We start from the raw sequence: 17,869 nt of genomic DNA on the forward strand, positions 1-17,869 counted from the left end.
ATGAAGAAATAAAATTGATGAAAATCTACATAGGTTGTGTGTACCCTTCTTCTTTAATGCTGTCAAGACTGGTGAAGAAGATGAGGCTCAGAGAGGTCAAGTCACCTGCCCGGGCTCACAGAGCTGGTCCTGGAGCAGCGGAGGCTGGAATCCAGGCAGTCTGACTCTGGAGCAGTCATTTTAAATTCCTGTAGGCTCCTCTGTATGACCCCCACCCCTTTTCTTGCCACAGAGGTGTTCTCTAACAGATCACACTTGAAGGCATCCAGGCAAGCACTCCCAAGCTAGCTGATCTTCCCGATGTGGGGGTGAAGAAGACCCAAGGAGAGTGAGGTAAGGAAGGCTTCCTGGAGGAGGAGGAACAGGCTGACAGAAACGTGAGGATGTGAGAGGGAGAAAGGGCTTTCTCGCTCTGGGTAACCTGGGGATGATGGAAAAGAGGGTGGTGAGCCCCGGGGAAGGCCCGACTGAGCCTCAGAAGCCGTGAGTGAGACCGAGCGGGGGTTCTCGCCTCCGCATCCTCACCCCCCTGGTCCCTGCCGCGGCTCCTGCTGGAGTCTGCCTCCGGGTGGAGCGAAACCGGCGGGTGGGGTCCAGCTCCCCACTACCACCGCCCCCCACCCCCTCCACCCGGCCTAACCCCTCCCCCGGACGCCCATTGGCCTGCACCCCACCCCCGAGCCTGCGAAGCGCGCGGGGGGAGGTGGTGGTCCGCCGCCCGCCTCCCGCCCCCCGCCCGGGGCCTGGCTTCGCGGTGGAGGCGGCGCCTCTCCCGCAGGGCAGAGCGGCTGGGCGGGCGCGGGGCCCGGGGCGGGCGCGGGCCGGCGGGGGACGCCGCGCTTCGGCCTCGGGTGGCGACTGACAGCGGCGGCTGCAGGCGGACGCGGTCCCTGTGTGCGCACACGCACGCGCCGCGGCGCAGGGACCCCCGGCGGCGGCCGCCGGCGGACACACGGCCGCGAGACCCGAGCTCGGCGCGCGCCCCTGGGCGCACACGCTCCGCACCCGCGGGCGGCGCGGGGAGCGCACCCCGCGCCGCGTCTGCCCCAGGCGGGCCCGCAGCGCGCAGCCCCGCGACGAGGCCCCGCCGGGAGCAGGTAAGGGCCGCCCCTGCCCCTCCGCGCTCGGTCCCCTGTCTCCAGACTCCAGAACCTTCGCTGCTGGGCGACTGCGGACCCCCTCCTCCCGCTTGGCGGGCTCCGCACGGGCCAGGGGGCCAGGGCGGCGCGGGGCCAGCCCTGCGGGTCCGAAATGAAACCCCTTCGCCGCTGCTCGCTTCCTGCGCGACACGCTGACGTCCCTCCCCCGCAGATGTCGGAGGCGACCGGTCCCTGCAGCCCCCGGGGGGTGGGGTCGGCCTAGCCACCTCGCGCCCCTTCCGGTGCCGGAGGGGGGACCAGGGCCGGGAAGGCGCTGCGGCGGACCCTCAGCGACCCGGAGGGACCCGTCTCCCCACTCCCAGGGCGGACCGACGCACCTACGCGAACTGGCTGGCAAGGAACGCTCCAGGGTCCCCGGGGGCCGGACACCGCAGTCCTCGGGGGGTTTGCAGGGTGAGCAAGCGATGTGTTCAGTAGAGGATGGTGTCGGGGCAGCATACAACGCCCCCCTATGGTGACACATTCGGGATCGTTCCAAGGAACCTCTTCTCTCTCGGATCCCCGCGACGTGGAGGGGGTGGGGTTGGAATAGCTCTGGGGGTCCCGTGAAGAAACGTTCTTCGGGGGCCTGTGGGAGAGGACACCTGCCTCGGGGACTGTCGTGACCCCACCCCCCCCACCCCAGACCCTACTGGCCGCCTTAAAGGCACAGGTTCCTGCAGCAGGAGCGGGCGGGGGCCACATCCTGGCGGGACCTTGGCGCGTTGAGGAGTCAAAAGGGGCCAGGGCGCCAGTGGATAGAGCTGGACGCTGAGGAGGGAGCCCGGCCACAAGCCACCGACTGTATTTCACGTGGAGCTGGGGAGTGGAGCCTCATCCTCGTCGGAGCTCAGGCCCGCTTTGTAAACGCTGGGGGAGGTGGTGCATTTCTGTGCTTTTAGCGTAAGTGCGTCAGTTCCCAGCCTCCCCCGTGTCCACGAAGCCACCCCCTCCAACTGCCTACCCCCCAAAACACAGACAAACATCTGGCTTTTCTGGTGAGCAGCCCTGTGTGCGTGGCAGGGGAGGGGGGCAGCCGGCCATGGGGACGGGGCTACTCGCAGTCGGTGGAGGGCAGCTCTCCTCGGGGCTGCTGTTGGGCAGAGACAGACGAGCATCCTGGAGGTCAGGCTAGAGTCTTCAGAGCGGCTGTAGGATTCAGAAGAGGGTGGAAAACTATGTTTCGGACTTGCGGGGTGGGGCGGGTAGCAGCAGCATTCGGATCTTTCCAGGATGCCTCAATCTGGGTTTGCTGCTGAGTACAGGTGGAGTTGGGTGGGCAGAGCCCACAGTTCCAAACTGAATCTGGGGCTCCTGTTCCCCACTGACCTTGGGGAGGGCAAGCGGAGGCGCCAGACTGGACGCAGGCCAAAATTAGAACGTACGAATTAGACAGGACACACTGGACAGGCCCTGGGCTGGATCTTCCAACCGATCCATCAACAAGTGTGTGCGGGGTGACCAGGGAGCCGGCCAGTCCCTTCGCTCCCCCAAGGGCAGTTCATCCTTGGGGCTGTGTCTGGGACAAGACCCGGAGTCTGTTTGCCCCCGTGTCCTGCGAGGGCAGGTGTCTGTGGAGAGCCTCTCAAAGGCCCGTTTCCTGAATTCTAAGGATTAATCGGGCTAAAGGCTCCCTGAAGGGCCTGTTCTGTCTCAGGTTCAGGAGCCATCCTTTTGCATGCCGCCACCCTCTCTGCCATGCTCCTGCTTAGGGACGCTCCCTCAATTTGAGTTGAATAAACAGACACACAAAATGGATGTTTACAAATTGGTATGTGCAGCTAAGAGACTAGGATAGGCAGGAGCTAAGGCGGCCAGGGGGCTTTCTTCCTGGGGACGTGGCCTCAGGTGGAGTGTCTCAGTCTCTGGCCTCCCAGGGAGGAAGATTTCATTGACCTAGGGCGGGCACTGGTTAAGTAGCGACACCTCGAGCTGTCTGCCGGAGGGCAGAACCCAGGTGTGCCAGGTGTGGAGCATGAGCTCCGCTCAGTGCCTGAAGGCCTTGCTTCCCTGCGGCCACCCAGCACGGGGCCAGCGCCTGGGTGACCGTGGATTTCTTGTCATGGAGGTATGTGAGCAGAGGTCCCGTGCCCCAGGCAGGGGCCGCATGGAGGGCTTTCTCCTGGGGGAGGGCTACAGGCCCAGGAAGCCTCGGCCACCGCGGATCGGAGGAGTCAGAGTCCAGAGTCTGAATGACTGGGCCTAGTGGTCCAGCTGCCTGGCAACATTCAGGCTGGCAGCATCAGCTGCGACATGTTTGTACTGAGCCCTGGATGCCGTCAGAGGCACATGGTGACAGCCGCCCCCGCAGTGACACATAAAGGAGGAGTGACACATAGCCGGGGGAGCACATAGGTGTCTCATGGCACCTGCCAGAGAGCTGGGGCAAAACACGCAGCAGCAGAAAGCCGAACGGACATTGCCACACACACCCTCCCCTAGATCGAGGCACAACCGGGGACTCAGACGTTTGCCCAAGGAGGGTCGCGAGAGTCCCGCTTAACGAAAGACCAGGCGCACGTTGAACCGAATGGAGAGAAAGTGCACGTGTCGCATGAGACTAGAGCGAGGGCCGGCGAAGTTTCTGTCAAGGGCCAGATCGTCAGTGTTTCAGGCTTTGCCAGCTACACACTGCCGCAGCTGCTGAGTCCTGCAGTTGTAGCGCGGAAGCCACCACACGGGACACGGGAACACGGGCATGGCGGTGTTCCGCTCGGCTTTACTTAAGGACACCGGGATTCGAATTCCGTATAGACTTCACGTGTCACAAAGTGAGTCTTTTAATTTTTTTTTTTTCTGACCATTTAAACATGTAACCATCATTCTTGCTTGGCTCACCGGCTATAAAAAATACGGGTGACGGGCTGGTTGTGAGCTGCAGCAGGGGTCTGCCAGCCCCTCGCTGGGCCGGAAGGTGAGAGAAGTGATTCCTGAGGCTGGAGGAGGCCGGGGCCGAGGGCCGAGGGCCCAAGCCACTCCGGGGGCCCTGGACTCTGCCCTCCGCTCTGCCCGGCGCTCACGGCGGCCCTCCGTTTAATGGGTCAGTGCCACCAGAGGCTTCCTGCCTGCATCAGCACCCCGCCGCAGACAGGCCCACATCCTGTCCCTGTGGTAAAGCTCCCATGCTAAGGACACCCGAAAACCACATTCACGACTGCAAAAAAAAAAAAAAAAAAAATGACATCACAGCACTTGCGCTCACCGACCGAGCCCCGAGCCTCCTCTCCCATTCTCCCTCTGCACCTGGGTCTGTACCCACCTCCAGCAGGCACTCGTCGGGGGTTTCTGGGCCCTCACCGTGGGCTCTGCCTGTGTTCTTCGGAGGGACTGCTGGTTAATAGAGGTCAGTGCAGATGGAGTGGTGCTCTCAGGCCACCTCTCCGCGAGCCACACCCCCTGCCTGGGAGCTGCTCAGGAAACATCAGCCAACTGTCTGTCTGCTCCTGGCTTCCTGTTCCCTCCCGCTCTGCCTTCTCCCTCCAGCCCTCCCTCCGCCTTCCATCACTGCCCTTCCCACCCTGCTCTTTCCCCCCTTCTTTCATCCTCCACTTCTTCATTTCCCCTCTTTCCCCTCGTCCTCTTCCCTGGTCCAGGGAGCGCTCCCTGCCAGAGAACTCCTGGAACCCCTCCAGGACAGATGTGCCTGGACCAGCCAGTGTAGAGGGGCTTTGCAGCATGAGCGTGTGAAAGTCTCCCGGTCCTGGGGCCTCCCACCCTCACGGTGAACTGGGGTAGCACCACCAGGGTGCACATGTGTGCGCGACGCGGCCCTCCCTTCCCTCAGCCCGAGGGCCCCAAGTGGGAAATGCAGGGCTTGGGCGAGATCCTAGCTGGGCCCCTTCTGGGGACCTGGCTTCTGTCACCTGCTGTGTGCTCGACCCTGGGAATCATGCTCCGAAAGGGGAAGGCTTGCACACCCACGTGGAGCACCAGCATTAATGATTAAACCCGCAGTAGTCAGGACGCCCCTGGTGTCTGGGCCCTGCCCTTTATCAGCTCCACCCACCGTACTGAGGAGTAAGGGGTTCTGATGGTACCCCCTTCCTTCCCGGACGGAAGTGCAGTTCCCTCCCTTCGAGAGGTGAGCTGGGGCTGGGGGGGCAGTGTTTCATCTTTCAGCCTTTGCTCCCCGGCTCGCTGCACTGGGAGGGAGAGGGGGAATTGGGGGTGGGGGCTGCTCAGGTTTTATCAATAAAAGGAGCGTGGGGAGAGCAACGGAGGCCAGCGGTGCAGTCCTCCTGGGTCATCTTCTGTGTGATGTCCAGGCGTGGCACTGCCGGGTGATGGGGAGGGATGCTGGGCAGGCAGAAGGGTCCAGTAGGAGATGGCCCAGATGGCCACAGCCTCAGGAGGGGAGGAGGGGGACCCAGCTGTGTGGCTCCGTGGAAAGAGAGGGCGAGGAGCTGCCCCCCCACTGTGCGGGCTTCTCCAAGGCAGAGGATGGCTTGGAAGTACGAGGTGGGAAGACTCAGAGCTCCCCGCCGGGGGCCCGGACCAGCCTCTGGAGAGGGGTGAGTGCCCCATTCCAGGAGCCGAGCCATCCTCAGGCAGGGAGCAGCAGAGAAGATCCCGCAGAGTGTGGGCAGTGAGGGATGGCTGGAGGGTCACTCGCTCCCCTCCCACTCCATGCAGAAAGTCGGGAGCCCAGTGAGTCACCACTGGCTCCGGTGTGCTGACTGATGACGCCAGCTTCCTGTGTGCCTGGTGCAGTGGCTCATCGGAGGACAAGGCTGCTCTCGTCAGTGTCTGCTCCCAGGCAGTCCCTGGGCTGATGCGGCCTGGGGAGGGCAGGCCGTCCTGAGTCGGGAAGGCGGAGCGGACTCCCCTGCAGCCCAGGTATCTGCCACACATCCATCCGTTCCCGGAAGTCAGGGGTCCAGGACTTTCCACTGTGCGAACCTCGGCAAGCGTCCCCCCCTCTCTAGTCTCAGTTTCTCCACAGGTAACTCAGCGCCACAGGGAGGTGGTCTTCACAGTCCGTTTCGGGTCTGAAGTGCTGCGTTTATAATGAACTCTTCCTAAGAAGCGTACTTCGGATATGGAAATGCGGGCAGGGGGTAGCAGAAAGCACGGCCAGCCCCCGAGGGCATGAGAGGGATGGCTAAGGGGGCACCAGTGCGTTCTGGGCCGATCTTCCTTTCTTCAGTAACCGAGGCCGGCAGGAGCACGTGGATGGAGTGTGCGGGCTCTGGCGCCAGGCGGTTGGCATATTCGCTGTGTGGTCTTGGGGAAGCGGCTAAACCTCGTCTGTAGGCTGCGGGTAATGCTCGTAACCACTTCACGGGTTTGGGCAGGCGAAATGAGTTAACGTGTATTTATTGCTTGGAGGAGCGCCTGACACATACTGAGCGTTTAATAAATGTGAGTCATTAGCAAAGAAAGGTGCAGCTGGCCTGCTGGTCCCATTCTGAATGTGACACAGGCCTATGGGGGTAGAGGTGACAGCAAGACAGTGCGAACACCTGAACACAAGTGGTAAGGTCGTAATAATGGTCGAAGCGTGTATAGCCCTTCCTGGGAGCCAGGCTGTATAACATATTCCATTGTTTACCTGTGTAAATTTGTTGATGCCTCACAGTAGCATCTATGGAATAGGTATTACTATAATTCCCACTCTACAGGTAATCAAATTGAAGCACAGAAGAGCCAAATGACTTGCTCGAGGCCCTAAGGCTAAATCTCCAGCAAAATGGTCCCAAGTCCACCACAATAAACATAGAAAATAGAGTTTAATTGTCCTCAGAGCAGTTGCAAAAGCCGTTTGCCCCAGCAGAGCCTGGATCCGAGAGAGAAAGAGCCTGGGAATATCGGTGACCGTGTTATCCTGAGCCACTTGAGCCCAGTGTGCATCCTCAGGAAGGGGAGAGTCTAACCCCAGGTCGCTGGGTCAGGCCCTGTCCTGTGAGAGGGCCACTGGCAGCTCGGGGGAGTCCAGAGGAGGGAGGCAGCCAGGACAAGGAGGAGGAGTAGCAGCTGACAGGGGTCTGGGTGGCAGACCCAGGGGACATACCTCAGAAGGCAGAGGCACCACGCACGTGGCCCAGAAGGGTACCAAGTTTGAAGCAGGTGGGCCTAAGACTGAATTCTGAGCACTGTCCGGCAGGGGTGCCGGGAGGGGCTGAGGAGCTAACCATCCTGGACAGGCTGCAGGAGGTGGTCCCCGAGGCCCCCGCTGAGGTCGGGGGGTGGGGAGGTCAGGGCCTGGGAACTCCCAAGTTCTCTCTCACCGGTGTCTGTGCCCAGCTGGGCAGGGGACGGGCTGTAGTGGCCGAAGGGTAAATAAATGGGGACAACACTGGGCAAAGAGAATGGACCTTAGAAGTTCTCATCACAAGAAAAAAAATTGTAGCTATATATGGCGATGGATGTTAACCAGACTTATTGTGGCGATTATTCTGCAATACGAACAAATGTTGAATCGTTACGTTGTATGCTTGGAACTAACATGATGTTGTGTATCAATTATATCTGAGAGAGAGAGAGAGAGAGAGAGAGAGAGAGAGAGAGAGAGAGAAGGGGGGTGAGGTCAAAGCGGCATTGAGAACTCTGGGTCCAGCTCCGGAGGACACTTGCGTTGACAGGACCCCAGCCCCTCCACCTGGGGTCCCTGAGCTGGGGCCACACCCCTCTCCTGGCTCACCTCATTGCCTGAGCAGCCTGGTGGCAAAGCGGAGGGCAGGGGGCTGGTGGGGCCGAGGCCGCTGCTCCTCCGTGCTTCCGATCCAGGCAGCTGCAGCTGAGGGCAGGGGTGAGCATTCCGCCAGCCCGGCCTCCCGTGTGCGCGTGTGTGCGCGCATGTGTGCGTATGCACACACGTTTGCATGTGTGTATGTCCGCGTGTGTACCTGCGCCTGCATCTGAATCCAGATGCATTTTTAATCATCCCTGCATATCTGAGCGCCTTTGCACAATGAGCGTGTGCAACTGTGTATTTTTACATGTATCAATAATCCGATAAACATACCTCAATATCTATGCTGTGGTGTAATCGTGTCTGCACACATCTTTGTTCTCTGTTCTGTGAGCAAGCTTCTGTGATGCTGGGAAGGGAAGAGAGAGAGAGAGAGAGAGAGAGAGAGAGAGAGAGAGAGAGAGAGAGAGAGAGACGGGCAGACAGACAGAGGATCAGAAATCAGCCCTCAAACACAAGCTCTTTCTCCGCTTGCCCACTGCCACTCACTTTACCTCTACAGCAGCCCCAGCCGTGGAGGCCGCTGGCTCCCGCGGCCAGCTCTCCTGGTTCTCATAAAGGTTATGATCCCGCATTACGTGAGAGTTACCTGAAGAGCTTCAAACAACACCGATGTCCAGGCGCCAGCCCCAGAGGGCCAACTCAGTCGGGCAGGGGTGATTTTAGGTGCTCCCCAGTGGTCTCACGAGCCCCCTACATTGAGTGCTGGGCCAGCAGGGCAGGGCGCATCTTGGGACCAGGGCAGGGGGAGGCGGCAGTGAGTCTCCACGTGCGGGAGCCGGGTCCCGAAGGAGGGCGTGGTGCTGTTGCGGTCTCGGGGTGTCGCTGAGAGCAGGGATCTCCGATTCCATCTGAGTCCTCCTCCTCCTCCTCCTCCTCCTCCTCCTCCTCCTCCTCCTCCTGGAAGCGTTCCCTGTGCCCCAGGGCGGAGGTGACCCTCAGGAACAGCGGCTGGCTGATGTTTCCGGTGGCATCTCGCTGGGAGTACAAATGAGACGGTCTTCAAGAAGGGGCGCTGTGTGTCCCCTTGGTGACATAGGCCACTTCCCTCCTCTGGCTTTTGTCTGGGTCCTGCTAGCCATGAGGCAGTTGGAGGAGTCACCCTCCTCTGCTGAGAAAGCTGACCTGCGAAGCAAAGGGTCTGGATTGTGGAGCAGAACGCGGGCCCAGGCTGCTGGCCGAGGCGGCTGGCACCGCTGCCGGAGGGGCCGATGGGGGTGCTGGAGGGGCCGATGGGGGTGCTGGGGGCCCCCAGCCCTGCACTGGGTGGAGGCCTTCCTGACTCCACACCTCAGCTGCCTTTGGCCTGACGATGTCCCAGGTGTGGGAGAGTCAGCTCCAGATCTCACAGACCCTCTGTTTTGTGGTGGCTTCTCTCAGTCCTCTGAGAGAAATGGCCTCTAGCATAGCATCTGACGGGTGGGCCAGGCAGGTCAGACACGACCTTGGGCTCCCCAGGGAGAGTGGAGGTGGCTGAGACCCCTGTGTCATGCCAGAGACAGCCCGTGACCACTGGGGGTGTGTGCAGAGACTAAAGTTGAGTGTCCTGCACAGCTAGTGCCTCGGGGTGCCCAGGGGTGCTGGGGCCGGTGCTTCCCCATCCTGCACGGTCCTTCCCGAACTGCCGGGGAGAGGCGGGGCCGGCATCCACGTGGCTTCCTGGACTTCACGGAGCACGTCTCAGAGATACCCAGGCCTCCATCAGCATCTCCGAGCGGGCCCTGAGCAGACAGGGTGGCAGGTGGGTGAGAGGGGGCTCCTTTCATAGAGCCTTCCTGTGGCTGGTTTTCTGTCGCCTTTTTGGGTGCTTGATTCTCACCCAGTTGAGCTTAGAGAGGGCAGCGTGGGGAGGTAAGGAGAGAGAGAGGGAGGGATGCGTGGGTGGGTAGAGAGCCAGGGCACAAAGGCCCTGGTGTGTAAGGACTGACGGTCAGGCTGCAGCCCCCCTGGGCTTCCTGGCCCAGGCACCTGAGGGTTAGAGGTGGCCCTGACACGGGCCTACTCAATCTTTTTAATAACTTAATAGTAATAGAAATAAATTTTAAATTACTCTGCAGTATTCCATTGCATGGCTGTGCGGGGCCTGTTAACAGGGCCTGCCTGACGTGTGCTTTGTTGCCCCGTTTTTTGCTGTCGAAGCCATTTTAAATGACGCCGCAGAGAATATCCTTAGATATGCTTTTTTTTTTTTTTTTTTTTTTGTACAAGTGCAAATGTTTCTCTAGGAGAGAGACCCAGATGCGGAATTGTGGGAGCGAAGGAAATATTCGTTGATGATCGGTTTTTAGAAGCAGACCAGATTCTTCCCCTGGGACTGTGCCGCCTCCATGTCCCCCTCTCCAGACCCCCCGAACCTTGTCATGCCCCGTAGTGGCCCCAGTCCTCACGGACTGCCCCTCTTGGAGCTCCTGCAGCTCTGAGCCCGAGCGCACTCTTCGGTAGTCACTCCGTACGTGGCAGAGGTACAGGCTTTATCCTGGAGGCCGAGCGGGCTGAGGCCGGGTGAAGGGAGGCCGTGTCTGTTAGGGCACCAAGCTCGGCGGCTGGCACGAGGTGTCCCTCCGTGAGTGTGCAGGTTGGCGGCGTGGTCCTTTCTCACGCAGCGGTCTGGAGCCGGTGGAGCGGCCCAGCTCCGTGCACTCTCTTGGTCACTCTGGTTTCTTTCGGGGTGTTGCTTCCCAACTCGGAGGTGTCCTTCTGGCTGCGCCGCCAAAGCTCGGTCGGGTCACGCGTTTGGGAAGGCCAAAGGCGCAGAAGTGGAGAGCATGCGATGCTTTATGGGCAGATGGTGAGGGTGACATGTTTCTGTCACCCTCATTCCATAGGTGGTGACTTCATCACATGGCCTCACCTGAGAGAGAGCGAGAGGGACTGGGAAATGCCCTCTCCAGGTAGACATACACGTGACAGCTAAAATTCTGTCACTGCGGAGGGATATTTGGGGGCACAGGGAGTCATCTACTGCAGAGGAGGAAGCCCTCCGGGCTGTGCCGGAGCCGGCATGCTCCCCGCCGTATGCCCTGTGCCTAGCACCGAGGGGGTGCTGAGCAGATGTCTGTGGGACAGGAGAATCAAGAATGGCGTGAATGAAGGCTCGGAGGGGTTCCCCTTGGAGGCCGAGAGCCTTGCTGCAGGTGGGGAGGGGTCAGGAGGAAGGGCAGGGTGTCCCTGCCCCAACCCTGACACTGCCCGCAGGATTCATGCCTCGCCTTTCTTTCTAGCCCCTAGACACTGTGGGGCTGAGCAGCGGCTGCTCCGAGTCGGAGATAAGACGTGCCGGCTTGAGCCTTCTTCTGGGCGAGAAACATCATGGCCAGCATCATGCAGGCCTTGTTGACTGCCCTCCTCCTGCTGCCTATGGTAAGGACCCGGGAGCATCTGCTTCATGACCAGCCGGAGCCCCAGGCTCCCTCGAGTCCCCACCCCAAAGAACCGCTGTCTTCTGGGTGCCCTCAGCCAAGCCAGTACCTCCACTGGGCCATCCAGCACCGTTGAAATAGAAAGGATGCCCCTTCCCCAAACCATCTGCTGATTGGACCAGAAATTGTCACACAGTTCACAAATCTATTGCGATGGGGACATGTGTGGCAATCTTTAGAGGTGTGCAGTACACAACCTGCTCAACTGGATGTAGGGTCCCTGGTCAGGGCTGCAGAGGCTCTTTTGATCCCATTCCTAGCCCACAAGTCTGCCAGATTCGAGCTCAGAAGCTTGCTCTCTGCTCATGTCTCTCCCAGAGCCATGGGGTAGGGTGGGTTCCCCGAGCCGGCCCCGGCCCCTCAGGCTGGGAATACAGCCCGGCAGTGGACGCAGCTGTCTTCAGAGCCCCGGATGGGAGCCCGGCTTCTGCCCGCTTCACTGTGTGACCACAGAGAGGTCCGTCCCCGGAAGCCGCCTGCACATCTGTGAGCAGTCGGGGCTAGACCGGACCCCTGCACACCGCCCTTGGCAGTCAGACGTCCACTCGCAGACATTCCCTTACGGAACCGTTCCTGACCTGGCGTTTCGAGTTAGTGACAGCACTGGGACCCGGCTGTCACGACAGCAATTTGTGGGCTTTGGAGTCCCTTGGTCCTGTGCGCGCATCCACTAACGAGCTGTGGGAGCTTGGGCGAGTGCTTCTTACCTTCTCTGAGCCTCAGCTTCTGCCTCCGTAGAGTGGGGCGAAAGTAAATCAGAGAGGCCGGCAGGCCCAGCGAATGCCGCCGCCGCGCCTCCGCCCGCAGCCGCCGGCGGTGCACGCCCTCCCGGAGCCCCCGGAGGAGAGAGAGCTTGAGCCCCCTCTGCCCCTCCTCTCCGCCACCCTCTGCCAGCTCCCCTAATGTGCGGTGGTAGCCTCGTGGCCTCTGGAGCCAGAGCGTACAATCTACGAAGCTGTGTGACTTTGAGCAAGTTACTTAACATCTCTGTGCTTCAGTTTCCCATCTGTAAAATGAGAAATGGTAGAAATAGTACGCACTTTGCAATACTATTGAAATACACACATATACACACGTGTATACACGTTTATAACAATAACGCACGCACACAGTTAAGTGCTATAGATGTGTTTGCTGCTATTATGATAAGACGTAGACACAGAGACCTGGGGAGGGGGTGGGACCTCCCAAAGGCCGCACACCGAGTTGGGGGAGAAGACATGGGATCTAAGACAAAGTGGATGTGAGGGACCCTGCTGGCCCTGAAGTCTCTGTCACTACCCACTTCCTGCTTCTGAGTCTACCCCGCAGCTTCCCCTGGGGCCCAGGGAGCAGTGCTTGTACGGGAACCTCCTCACTCTCTCCCATTTCCACCCCACGTGTCCCCACAGACCACCGCCATGCACTCTGACTGCATGTTCAGGAAGGAGGAAGCCATGTGTCTGGAGAAGATCCAGAAGGCGAACGACCTGATGGGCTTTAACGACTCCTCCCCAGGTGAGCAGGGCGGAGGGGCGGATAAGGTGTCTCTAGCTTATAACACCAGCCTCCAGCCACCTCACAGAGAATGGCGGAGGGTCCTAGTCCCTGGGGCCATGGCATTCCGGATCTGGCCTGGGCAGTGGCGCTGGGGTTGCCCTCCCTGGGGACGGCCTGCTCTCTCTGGAAGGGGCTGTTCTGGGTGGGCGGAGGTGGCCGCCTCTCTGATCCTGCGGGGGCCGGCATCTGGGCTGGGCCGCGGCGGCCAGAGAGCTGCTTAGCAGGCAGCCTCGGCCTGGTGGCAGCAGGGACACAGCCACTGCGGGCGCACGAGCTGGCGAGCACCCGGGCAGCCCAAGGCAGGAGGCGTGGGGCCCTCGCCCACCCCGTCTGTCTGCTCGCTCGTCGGAAGCCAGAGAACGAGGCAGCAGCGGGAACCCCCGTCCTAACCTATCTGCTGCGGGGCTTCTCCGGCGCCTGCCGTCAGCACGGACAGGGTGCTGCCTTCTCGTGCCAGAGTGGGGAGGGTGGGGAGGGTGGGGGCGGGGTGGGGGTGGGGTGGGGCCAACCCACCCCGCAGGACGTCTAGCAGCCCAGGTCTTCTTGTTAGATGCTTGCGACAACCCAGAATGTCTCACATTTCCCAAGGTCCCAAGGGAGTGGCATGGCCTCCGGCTGAGAGCCCTTCTCCCAACTCTCCCGCTGTGCAAATGGGACCTGGAGCCCCACGGGAAGGGCGCCCTAGGCTCCTGGACTCCCAGCGGGGCCAGGGAGAGGCAGTACGTGGGGAGACGGGATTCGGGGGTGGGGGCGTCACTGGAGGCCTCGCCAGCCTCACTCGTGCCTCGGAGTGGCTCAGCGGGTCTCTCTGTCCAGACCCCAGAGGGATCCGCTTTTCCTCCTTGGTTACAGGGAGCTCTTTCTGAGCACCATCTGTTTAAATACGTGATTAATCTGCAGCCCAGTTATGTGTAACGGTCCCTCCGGGCTGAGCTCCCCGGCCAGTCGGCAAACATTAACTGGTAATGGAGTCGCTCCCAGCCACGCTGGGCTTTCCCTCCAGACGAGCACCGGCTCAGCCCTGACTGAGGCCGAAAGTGGATTCTAGGCCCCACCAGCTGGGGAAACCAAGGCAGGCGGGCCAGCTGGGCACCCAGTTGTAGGAGGCCAGAAGAGCATCTGGTCCAAGGAGCTCGTCCAGGGGATGGGAAGGTGGAGCCTCGAGGCGGGCCTGGGACCCAGGCGTCCTGCCTCCCAGCCCGGGGCCATCGCTCCTGCATCTCTGGTCTCCGCTGCATTTGGGGTTGAGCAATAAGAAGCCTCCAGGGGGGAGGCGTAGAGCTGGGAGGCGGGGTGAACTGCACAGCACTTTGTGGAGCCCCGGCTGGGAGAGGACGGGACGGCGAGGGGAGGCCAAGGGGTGTCCAGCTCCGCTCGCTTCAGGCCCGTGGTCTTGCAGGGGCTCCGCCGGCCAGCCGAGGTTGGAGGAGCACCTTCTCAAGGGGACTTCAGAACAGGGGCCCTCTGGGCACCTTCCCGGTGCTGAGGTTGTGGGAGGACGTTGACCGTGCTGTCAGCTGCCAGGGCAGGGCTTGCTAGGGCCTGAGGGAAGCCTCAGGCCAGGTCCCGCGGCATCCTTGAGTTCAGATTAAACCCGCCCGTGCAGTAGGGACAGCGGTCCCTGTCACCGTGCTGTGTGGCACACGACGACTCTGGGGAGCATTTAAGATGCTCGCCCCAGACCTGCATGATCAGCGCTGGGGCAGGGGGCTTGTTGAGGGCGTGCGTTAAAAGGCTCCGGATGATTCCAAGTTTGAGAACCACGGATTCGTCCAGAGGAGAGCCTCCTCCGAGATGCTCACGCCATCACAGGCCCGAGGGTGGCCCACGGGGTGCAGGTAAGCCAGGCAGGGGGCCTTGCGTCGAAGTGAGCGTTGCAAAGAATCGACAGCGGTGGGTTGGGTGATTAATCTGTGCATGGGGTGACTTGAGCGAGGCCGGCCCTCCTGCTGTACCCCTTCCCTGCACCCCCCGCCCTTTCTGTCCCCAGGCACATGCACTGTGCACAGAATGCTAACCATAGGTGAGCCAATGTCCCTGAAACACAGTTGCAAACGAAAACAGGAAGTGCGTGCCGGGGACTGTGAGTTTGCATTCCCAGCACTGCTTTTATGTATGTTTAACGTATTCGTATGTATTTTGTATATCTCCCCATGATCCTTTACACCCAACACCGCTGAGCTGTTAGAGGCGAGGCGTGCCCCTGGCGCTGTGTGTGTGTGTAATCGGAGGGACAGTGAGGGGCTCCAAGGAGGGCACCTGCACCCGTCAAATTCTCGTCCCTCACTGGTCCTGGGACCGCCACGCTCTCCGGAGAATGTCACATGGTAATGTGTTTCGTGGCCTTCAGCGTGGAAGCCACGGGACAGAGGCGCAGGAGCTCAGCAGGCCGGTGGAGGGGGCAGGAGATACGGACGAGGTCATGGGGAGTGGAAGCAAGCCTCCTGACCAGGCAGATGCATCTGCAGCATCCTCGGGATGTTCTAAAGACGTTTCTTCGGGCCGTTATTGAGGAGACGTATTTAGTGGTTTTGTCCCTCGTTCCAAACCCTTGAATGCTAAATGGGCCTGGAGACAACACTGAGTCTGTCATGTGACACACGGGGAGGCCGCAGTCACTGGCCAAGGCACGCAGAGGGCCGAGCCAGCTCTGGGACAGGGCCCAGGTCTGCCGCCCCGGCTGGGGGTGCCCTTTGTGCTGCGGACTCCGGTGCCAGACAGAAGGAGAAAGGACTCCTGTGCGTGGGAACCTGAGCCTCCGCTCCTGAGGTCCCCGAACCCACGCAGGTGGCAGGCACCGCCTGCCGAGCTGGATGCTTTGTTCCGTCTGCTCAGCCCAGGCGGCCTGCCTCCGAGGGCAAGTCCGGCCAGCGCCTCCTCTTTGCAGGGCTGCAGGCTTCTGACAGCCTGGAGGCCTTCCCTGCATTTAAGCAGGCTTGGTCAGGTGTGGTCCTCTTTGAGGGTTCCCCAGACTCTGGAGAAGATGGGAGAGGGCGGCCCGCAGTGGCCTTGGGGGAGGGGCAGGAGGGAGGAGTCTTCGTCCAGCCTCTGGGGCCTGTCCAGGGTGCCCAGTGCCTGGTCCAGCCCCGCCCCACTCCAGAAGCAGAGAGGCCTGGAAGAGGCGAGGCTCTCCAGGGCTGGGCTCCACGCCCCATCCTTAGAACAAGATCGGCTTCTGCTCTGTGCCTCCCAGCTGCCCTGAGGCTGACGCAGCGCCCCGCGTGGGGTAGGGGCGGGGTGTGCGGGCACCCTCACTCCGTGGCTCTCCTCCTCACCTCTGACCTGGGCCTGCATCGGATGCTCCCAGAAGGCCCTCAACACAGACTGCTGGGCCCAGCCCCCGAGTTTCCGACTCTCTGGGTCTGGATGGGCCCTGGGCTCCTGCGTTTCTGGCAGGTTCCCAGCGGCGTGTGTCCCTGGCCTGGGGTCCGCGCTGGAGAACCACTGACCCCTGGGGCGGTAGGGGTGGGGGGCTGTGTCGTCCGCCCCCCGCCCCCAGCACGTCGACCTCGCAGCCGTTCTCATTTCACAGGTCAGAAACATTCGCTGCAAAGTAAATTTCAGTAGATTGAGCCGTTTTTTACCCTTGACTGGTACGCCGCAATGAGGGGCCCGTTCTAACAACACCCAAGCATCCCTGGGTGGCTTCTCGCAGGGAAACTATGCCTTCGTCTGAGGCCCTGTCGTGTCTCTGTGTGGAAATGGACAAAATCGTCACCATGACAACCTGAGATGAGGTCCCAATTTTGTTCCAGTCGAGGCCGACGGCTCTTTCTTCCTGTCCGGCCTGCTCAGCGGCCTTTTTCTCTCCCGTTGTCGCCAGGTGCTGCCTGTCCCTGGCTGTCTTAGTGGGAGCAGCCTCGGAGAGTGGGTGCAGCATTCTCCCCGCAGACAGGGATCCCCCCACGCCTGAACCCCTGGGACCGTGTTCCACAGAGGCTTTCGGTGGGACAGGCTGAGCCGGGGGGCACAGGACTTAGTGTAACGTGGGGTACGACATGGGAGATGGATAGGGAGGCTTTGGAGATGTCCACGCGGGGAGTTCTCCCGGAAATTCTCGGCCTCCGCTGCGGGGGGAGGAAGCGGAGGGGAACCTTTCCAGCCTCTCAACGGCGTCCGATGCACTTGACCGTCCGTCCGCCCCTTGAAGCACGTGTCCCGGGCGGCCGCGCCACTGGCCTCTCCCGGGCTTCCTTGTGTTTCTGGCCACCCCTCCCTGGTCCGCTTTGCCAGCTCCTCTTCTGATGTCGGCATTTCTTCTTCCGTCTGGGCCAGGCCCCCTTCTCTTCTCCTCTCTTCTCTTCTTCAATCCACGCTGTTCGACTAGACATAGCATCCAGGTCCAGGGCCCTACATGCCGGCCGCTCCCCATTCTCTTTCCCCAGTTCTGACTCCAGAATTCTCTCTAACTGCGTGTTTGGAATCTAGCTCCACTTGGCCGCTTGCGCCATCTCAAACTAAATATATCCCAGACTAAACTCTTGAGTTCCAGCTTGCCTCATTCCCCCCACCATTTGCTCCTTAACTCATCCCAGTCTTCCCCACTGGGGTGAACGGCTCATCCGCCCAGACACTCAGGCCAGAAACCCAGGTGCCGTCCTTGGTACCTCTCTGCGCCTCACGGCATTGGTCAGGTAGCCTAGACTGTGCTGCAGTAACAAATAGGCCTTCGCATCTCAGAGACTCAGCGCGGGGACGTTTAATGTTTGCACGTGTCACAGGCCAGTGTGGTCAGCAGAGGTGGGAGGTAGAGCCCGACCCCACGTGGCCACTCAGCGATCGAGGCTCCTTTCATCTGCCGCCCTCAACATGTGGCCTCCGAGCATGCCGCAGAGACGGGAGAGGGAGAAGGGGCGTGGAGGCTTCCGGGACTGTCTTTGAGGCCAGTTCGTTCATCGCTTCCACCCACTTACGATTGGCGAGAACCCGGGGCGTGGGGGAGGGGGCGCGGAGCACCGGCACGCTCGCCGGCCACGTCCAGCCAGTCTGTCCCCAAGCCCTGTCCGTCCTTCCCCTGGCCTCTCCCACGCAGGACTCTTCTCCATCTTGACCGCCGTGTCTCCACATGGAGTCTCCCATCC

The 17,869-nt window shown here is 61.0% G+C and overlaps 1 protein-coding gene across 14 annotated transcripts in view; it reads left to right on the forward strand.

Moving 5' to 3' along the window:
• The first annotated feature begins 1,015 nt into the window (after positions 1-1,015).
• ADCYAP1R1 (ADCYAP receptor type I) overlaps positions 1,016-17,869 on the forward strand; it is a 49,346-nt gene continuing 32,492 nt past the window's right edge. For 4 of the 14 annotated variants that reach the window (XM_036230456.1, XM_036230455.1, XM_036230458.1 and 1 more), the window contains exons 1-3: positions 5,680-6,081; positions 11,052-11,190; positions 12,641-12,746. In XM_036230456.1, coding sequence (XP_036086349.1) covers positions 11,140-11,190; positions 12,641-12,746 — 157 coding nt within the window. In that variant the 5' untranslated portion in view covers positions 5,680-6,081; positions 11,052-11,139. The other 10 variants (XM_036230447.1, XM_036230454.1, XM_036230449.1 and 7 more) reach the window with 9 other exon arrangements.

This window comes from Rousettus aegyptiacus, unplaced genomic scaffold (genome assembly GCF_014176215.1).
Source record: "Rousettus aegyptiacus isolate mRouAeg1 unplaced genomic scaffold, mRouAeg1.p scaffold_m13_p_13, whole genome shotgun sequence".
NCBI lineage: Eukaryota > Metazoa > Chordata > Mammalia > Chiroptera > Pteropodidae > Rousettus > Rousettus aegyptiacus.